Here is a 7,443-nt window from a genome sequence, read left to right as displayed (position 1 = left end):
GGGCAGGAAGGCAGAGGCAATTCAGATGAAGCCACCAGTGTGGAAGAAGGCACAGATTATAATTTAGAACTTGACTTGGCAGAAAATTTAAATAATGTGAATGTGCTTGACTTTTGTTTTGCTTTCGTACCCACCATGCACGGTTAGGGCGTGAGAATTAAACCTATAATATTTTGTGACTTGCACATTCGGCCTTTAATCTTGAAGCTCCTTTCCTGACATCACATGGCACGGTTTTGGCAGGGGAAATGGCTAATTACGTTGGTGCTGGTTATTGACTAGCGAGGGTGGAGAGGTAGGTCATCATAGCCTTTCTGGTCCATCTCTAACGTGCCTTAGTTAAAGTGGCCAGTAAGGGAAACATTTCCTTTACGTAAATAACGGAGAACACGCAAAACAAAATATGTCCCTAGTAAATGTCATACATCCCACTCAACGGTAAGTTGAAGACTATGAAACTGTATTTGATATCACGCGGTATGTTAACTAACTGGAATTAAAGTAAAAACTTCAGAAAGGAACCGTATATGGGATCCTCAACCTTATTTGAGTCATTTGTCTCATCAGATGTATTGCCTGAGTCTGTGGTGGGGACCTTGGGTCCCCAGCCCTCCTCTCCTTACTTGCTCAGGGCGCCTGTGGTAGAGACGGATGGACAAGAAAATATCTGATGAGCAGATGTCAGGAACCTGGAGGGTCTGGAGCACAAACAGCCAGGACTGCTCTCAGTTCAGATAATTAGTTCTTGCACAGCCCAAGCTCAATTATACACATGAAGCTGCGTCTGTAAAGATCTGAGTTTCTGGGGGCGCCTGGGCGGCGCAGTCGGTTGAGCGTCCGACTTCAACCAGGTCACGATCTCACAGTCCGTGAGTTCGAGCCCCGCGTCAGGCTCTGGGCTGATGGCTCAGAGCCTGGAGCCTGTTTCCGATTCTGTGTCTCCCTCTCTCTCTGCCCCTCCCCCGTTCATGCTCTGTCTCTCTCTGTCCCAAAAATAAATAAACGTTGAAAAAAAAAAAAAAATTAAGATCTGAGTTTCTGGTTTTACCCAAATAAAAATTTTGAAAATTACATCCATGGTCAGAATCAAATATATAAAAACAATATATAAATTATCTACAAATAGTCAGCCCTCTTGTGTATAGTCAAGAAAATACAGGTAGGAAAAAAATGAAGAATTTCAATTAAAATTAATATTCACCCCAGTATCCTCTCTTCACCTCCCCTCTGTACATATATATTTACCTCTTCCTCTCTCCTTTTCTTACAAAAAGATGTTTCCCTCCTCTCATTAAATAAGGAAAGTTTCGGGGCACCTGGGTGGCTCAGTTGGTTAAGCGTCTGACTCTTGATCTCGGCTCAGGTCATGATCTCATGGTTCGTGAGTTTGAGCCCCGCATTGGGCTCTGCATTGTCAGCAGGTAGCCTGCTTGGGAGTCTCTCTCCCTCTTTTTCTGCCCCTCTCTCAAAATGAATAAATACGCTTAAAGATAAGGAAAGGTTATTTCAAAATACGGAGAAAAGTTAAAGATTCAAGAAGCAAATTTAAGTTAAATTTAAAAATTTACAGATTGCCATTAGTATTGTTTTGTGGCCACTCTTACTCGGGCCTGGCCCCTGAGACCGTGACGGTGAGGGAAAGCTAGGGAAATATTTGCAGCCTAAGTGTCGTTTAATCTGTTTTCCCAGAGGTGTCCATAATGGCATTTCTCTTCAGGAAGCTGTTTTGTGTCATGGCCTTCGGCTTTTCTAATATTGAGAACCTTGGCTATTCTCCAAAACCATGCTAGTTTTTTGGTTTTTTTTTTTTTTTTTTTTGAAGCGTTAAATTAAGTGGTCAGTACATGGAAGAATTCATTTAGAAAGTGTTCACTAAAGTACTTCCTCGGGCGGGCACACATGCATGAGTGAACCGTGCCCTGTTCTCCAAGAGTTTGTAGTTCAGAGGTAGTGTAGGAAAGTTCCGCCAATTGTTCTAGGAGAGAAAACCCTCAGGTTTCAGAGAAAGAGAAGTCACATTTGACTTGGGATGCCAGGGAAATAACATAGGATGTGTATATTTGCTCTCCTCCTTGTTTGGGGGGGGGGCTGGTTGTCGAGGGTGTGCTGACCGGACTTCTGTGGGGAGATGGCGGAGGCTGGAGGCCGAGGGGAGCAGGTGCCGCCGGGAGGATAGCCACTGCCTGGCGTAGCTGGAATTGGGAGCCTGCAGACGTCACTGTGAGGAGGGGGCCAGAGGACAAGCCTCCGGGATGGGCAGTAGGGAGCTATGGAAGGCTTTTGAATGTTAGGATAAGATGGGAGTTACGCACTCCTTTGGGCTGCTTTAGAAGTGTGTGTGGAGAGAGCCTTGAGGTAGGAATTGGAAGGTGTCAGCTTGGTGGGATGCTTCAGGGAGGTGAGACTCTAGCTAGTTAACTCCCTTCTCAGTGCCTCAGTGTCCTCATCTGTAAAAGGGGAATAATGCTGTGAATGGAGATGAGGATTCAATTAGCCTGTGTAAACTGCTTCCGTGTTGCTACAGGAGTTGTAGGTGTGGTACAGACTTCAGTGCAGTCAGGTACCCAGCAGCGTCGGAAAAAAGCCCGTCCCATCAGAAAGGAAATTGGCCATGTTTGTAGGGAATACCTTCGAAGTTTATGATTTTACTTTTTGAGAGAGAAGAGAGGGAGAGAGAGTCTCAAGCAGGCTCTGCACCGTCAGGGCACGTCCCGACACAGGGCTCGAACCCATAAACCGTGAGATCACGCATGACCTGAGCCGAAGTCAAGAGCTGGTTGCTTAACCGACTTAGCCATCCGGGTGCCTTGAACAGTAACCTCCTGACAGGATTGTTCTTCCTGGGAATAACTTACGGAATACTTGACTATTCCGTCCTATATGTGACACATTCGGGAGAGTTGGCTGAGTATCAGCATATTAGGACAAAGCTTCTTTGCTACCGTAATAAAAAAGATACCGCAGGGGCACCTGGGTGGCTCAGTTGGTTAAGCGTCTGACTTCGGCTCAGGTCATGATCTCGCGGTCCGTGAGTTCGAGCCCTGTGTCAGGCTCTGTGCCGACAGCTCAGAGCCTGGAGCCTGCTTTGGATTCTGTGTCTCCCTCTCTCTCTGCCCCTCCCCTGTTCATGCTCTGTCTCTGTCTCAAAAATAAACATTACAAAAAAAATAAAAATAAAAAGATACCGCAGATCTGTTTATGAAGTCAAAGCCAATTAAAGTATGCAAAGGTGAGGTTCTTGTGAAGAAAAGTGGCAGAATAGGAGTTGATGTGCAAACAAAAGAAGGGTGCTGTGTAGCCCGTTCATTTTTCTAAAGCAGACGCAGTATTTGGTTGGGATGTGGTCTGGGTCAGGGAAACGTGCACGGTGCTGGTGACTACCGCCCTCGAGTGGGAGAGGCTTTGGAACTGAATTTTAAATAAATCAATTCGGTAGAGTGAAAGAGTTTACGGATTTCTTTCGTGTCGACAATCGAGGCATGAGATTCGCACAGAGAGCTGGCGTGCTGGTGACGTTTACTGTCCTTCTGAGGCTTGTGTAAAGTAAACGCCTGTGATGCACACGTACTTGGTCCAGCTCCACAGTGCCGCCTGCAAGCGAGAGGCAGGCTTTGTGCGTCTGCTAGGATTTTGGTTTACCTGTCATGGCACTTATCCTGCCAGCAAATCCTTTCTGTCTGTCGGTCTGTCTGTACAACACACCCCCTCTCCCTGTGTGTGTAGGTGTGAGCTGTGTCCTGTGGTGCACGCACATGGGCTCTTTGCTGCCGTTGAACTACAGGGAAAAACAATATGGGCCATTGGGGGGGTCCCCTCTCATTGTTTCTGTGCATTGAGTTAGAGCACGTAGACACTGGCCATCTCCTGGAAGTTTACTCCTTAGAACTTTATCTCTTATGCAAGTCACTGCACCTGTTTCATGAGACGTCTTCGGTTCCTGAAATCGAAGTGCTTTGCAGTTCCTTGCAAAAGAAAGAGAAGTGTCACAGAGCGGGGCTGCTTAGAAAACCTCAGACTGATCCCGTCAAAGAGTGGTTTTGAAGGTCAAGGGGCAGCCTCTGCACACAGACGTCTACCCTAGCCGCTGCTTCTCATTTTCCAGTTGACTTGCCCTTACCCCCTGAGCAGGAATGTCCAGTGTTGTTTTTGGAATAAAATTGAGGCTTTAGTTTCTGAATCTGCCATGAGAAGTCGTCTGTTTCTCCCTCTAATCCTAGACTGCCACCTTCCTATTCTTGATCCTCCCAGCTTCCTGCCAAAGATTTTTTTGCCCGATTTTCTTCCTGCTTTTGACTAGCTTAACTTCGTCCCGTGTGTCATTGAAACAGCATGCCCCACAGTCCTGCTGAGGTGAAGCAAGAATTCTCGAAGACAGATGTGATCTCAGATGAAGTCAGACCTATGTCTAGTTTGATGTGTCCAAGGTTCACTTAACCGAGTCGTGTAAACGCTGGGGGCTGTTTCTGACGGGTCTGCTGGTGCTTTGCGTAATACCTGGTTTTGCTGTCTGGTCGCCAGAAAACAATGCCAGTAAAATGCCCGATGATGGTATGGAACCGAGATGAATCATTCTGTAAGATCTGGAAGATTCTGTAATATCGCGTCCGTTGGCGAAATGTCTTGTGAAGCCCACAGTTGCCCCCCGGTTCAGGAGCTTTAAGATGATGGGATTTAATCACGGGTGTTTTCAGGTGAGATTGAGAAAAATCGTGCTGCACTCGCAGGCCCCGGGCACTTACACGAGAATTTGAAGGAATTAATGACGTTTGGCCTTGTTGCTTTTACCTGATTATGCTTCAGTCGTAAAAACCGCAAGGATGTGTAGGAACGTTTTCAGGGCAAGCAGAGCGTTCAGGGTGTTGAAATGCCTTGTTGTGTACCGCAGGGTTTCTCTAGGAGTGGACGGGGCAGCTTGCCAGGAGGCAGCACATTTTCTCTGGAATCCATCCCGTGAGAAAACGGAGACAGCTGTTTTGCTCCCATACCCTACGAGGTGATTGAGACCCGTCACGATGACTGAGAACATTATATGGGGCAGAAGTGCTTTTAAGTCATTAAAGAAAGATTAAAATGTGTTCGGTCTAACTTAGCATCTTTACTTACACCATCTCGCACCCGGGTCCTGCCTTGATCCCGGCGCTTCTAACCCAATGCCCTTCCTCACAGCCTGTGACCTCCTCCCCTCCTCCCCACTGGACTCTCGAGGGCCCCACCCGAGACCTCGTCAGCTCCTGGAACAGCGAGTGCTGGGGTCAAGTCACAATTCACTCGTCTCGCCGTGACCACGGCCGTTCGGCCCTCTCTCCCTCGGAAGGACCAGCGCTCGGACTTTTTCAGGGCCTCTGGGCCGTAGATCCCTTGGATCTTCCCCTCCCACTCCTGAGCGCCCAGCCCACAGTGTCCGTCACCCCAGCAGTACCCTCAAGTCCATCCGGCCACCTGCTTGGAAAGCCAGCAGCCCCACAGCGTGCCCGCTGCCCCTTCCTGCACACGTCTGGGCTGTGGCGGGCGGGAGCCCGAGGAAGTCTCGCGGCTGGTCCACCTGCTGCCTCCAGAAGCTCATGACCTTCACTCTCGCTGGGCTTTTCTATTTAATTTCTCAAGTTCTTTATCTGGGTCCAAAGTTTGCCCCCACCCCCGCCCTGCAGATTTTGTGGACGGTGCCCTTCTCACCAGCCGGTGCACCCTGTTCAGGCTTTTCGTGGCTCCTCAGTGCCCTACGAATAAAATCCAAACCCCGTAATCGGACCTCGAAGGCTGTCCGCGACCTGGTTCCTGCGAGCTCCCCAGACTCTTCCGTTACCCCCTCCCCATCACGCGGTGTTTGCTGGCCCGCTTTGAACCGTGTGCCATTTCTGGTGGTGAGCACGAGCCTTCTCACGGCCGTGAACTTGCTGTCCCTTCGTCTGGAGCGGTCTCCCCAGCTCCTGGTTCCCCATCTCCTCCCCCCACCCCCCGCCCCGATGAAGTCTTTATTCCTCTTCAGGTTTTAGCATAGACGTGGTAGGGACTGGAGAGCACCGTCCACATTCCCCACGCTCCGCTGCCCTCCCCCCACCAGAGGAGAAGTTAAGTGCCCTTTTTCTGCACCCCCCGCCCCACTATACCCTCTACTTCTCCTTTTATACCTCCTGTTTGTCTGCTTCTCACGGTAGGCTGTCCATTTGGAGGGCAGGGATGGTGTCGGTTTTGTTCCTGGTTGTGTATCTAGTATCTTGACAGCTGGTCTTGCCATGCTGTAGACATTTAATAAAAGTTCAGGGGTGAGTTAATGGATTCATAAATTACCCATTAAATGATTACTACCTGAGGGGCGCCTGGGTGGCTCAGTCGGTTAAGCATTCGACTTCGGCTCAGGTCATGATCTCGCAGTTTGTGGGTTTGAGCCCCACGTCGGGCTCTGTGCTGACAGCTTAGAGCCTGGAGTCGGCTTCGGATTCTGTGTCTCCCTCTCTCTCTGCCCCTCCCCCGCTCACGCTCAGTCTCTGTCTCTCAAAAGTGAATAAATGTTAAAGAAAAATTGAAACGATTAGTACGTGATAACTCTGAGAGCATCGGCTAATGTTTATTGAGACTTCACCAGGCAGCGCGGATTGTTTTGATAACTTCACAGGTATTAACTTCTTTCTTTCTCACGATTACCCCACGGGGTAGGTCCTCTTACTTCGCCAGATCTGTGAATAGTGAAACTTGGAAGTGGTCGGCTGGGCTCTGAACCACAGTAAAAGGAACACTTCTTCTGACATGACATAGTCTTTCTTGACGGACGTTTGTAAGGGGTACTATGGAAGCACAGAGGAAGAGATGTGTGTTTTAAGTTTTTGAAAGTTCGTGATTCAAATTTAGCATACACATAAGCTAATAATTCATCAAGTAGAACATGCTGTCTTCTAATTATTCTAGTGCAATCTACTGCCACGAAACAACGAAATAACATAGAGACTGTCCACATCCCTGGATAACTCCTTGGGCGTATAAAAGGGGGCTAAAGAAAGGAGATTAAGTTTCTGAGGTTTCCAGCTTCTTGATGCTCAGAAAGTGGAATTTACGTTTACCGAAATCAAAGTGGCAGCCATCTTTGGTCTAAAAAAAGGCGTACCACAAAATAGATTTCTACGCACGGTGCCAAACACTCGATTTTTGAAATTTATTGTTACTTTGATCTTGCAGGAGAATCATGAAAAAAGTCTCCATGGAGCCCTCTGAACGACTGGCCAGTCTCCAGGCTCTGTGGGACAGCCAGACCGTGGCCGAGCAGGGGCCCTGCGGTGAGCATGCATTTTAAAACCAAATTATAAATGGCCGCATGGATGTCCCCCTGCCAGGAAGTTACGTCTATTCCTAGTATGCTTCTGTAAAGGTACAATTAGTTTTAAGGTGTAATTACCACTGCACAGACTTTAGACTGGTGGATAAAAGTCCTGTATTTAAGCTGTATTGCAT

At 48.2% G+C, this 7,443-nt stretch overlaps 1 protein-coding gene across 4 annotated transcripts in view; it reads left to right on the top strand.

Annotated features, from left to right (window-relative positions):
* Window positions 1-7,443, top strand: part of CARMIL1 (capping protein regulator and myosin 1 linker 1) — a 313,766-nt gene that overhangs the window by 133,784 nt on the left and 172,539 nt on the right. For all 4 annotated transcript variants that reach the window (XM_040460656.1, XM_040460654.1, XM_040460655.1 and 1 more), the window contains exon 6: window positions 7,171-7,268. In XM_040460656.1, the coding sequence (XP_040316590.1) occupies window positions 7,171-7,268 (98 nt within the window). The remainder of the gene's footprint in view (window positions 1-7,170; window positions 7,269-7,443) is intronic.

The sequence above is a fragment of the Herpailurus yagouaroundi genome, unplaced genomic scaffold (genome assembly GCF_014898765.1).
Source record: "Herpailurus yagouaroundi ecotype Mexico unplaced genomic scaffold, PumYag 250, whole genome shotgun sequence".
Taxonomy (NCBI): domain Eukaryota; kingdom Metazoa; phylum Chordata; class Mammalia; order Carnivora; family Felidae; genus Herpailurus; species Herpailurus yagouaroundi.
Note: the sequence above shows the minus strand (reverse complement) of the source record. Positions and strands in the feature narration are given on the sequence as shown.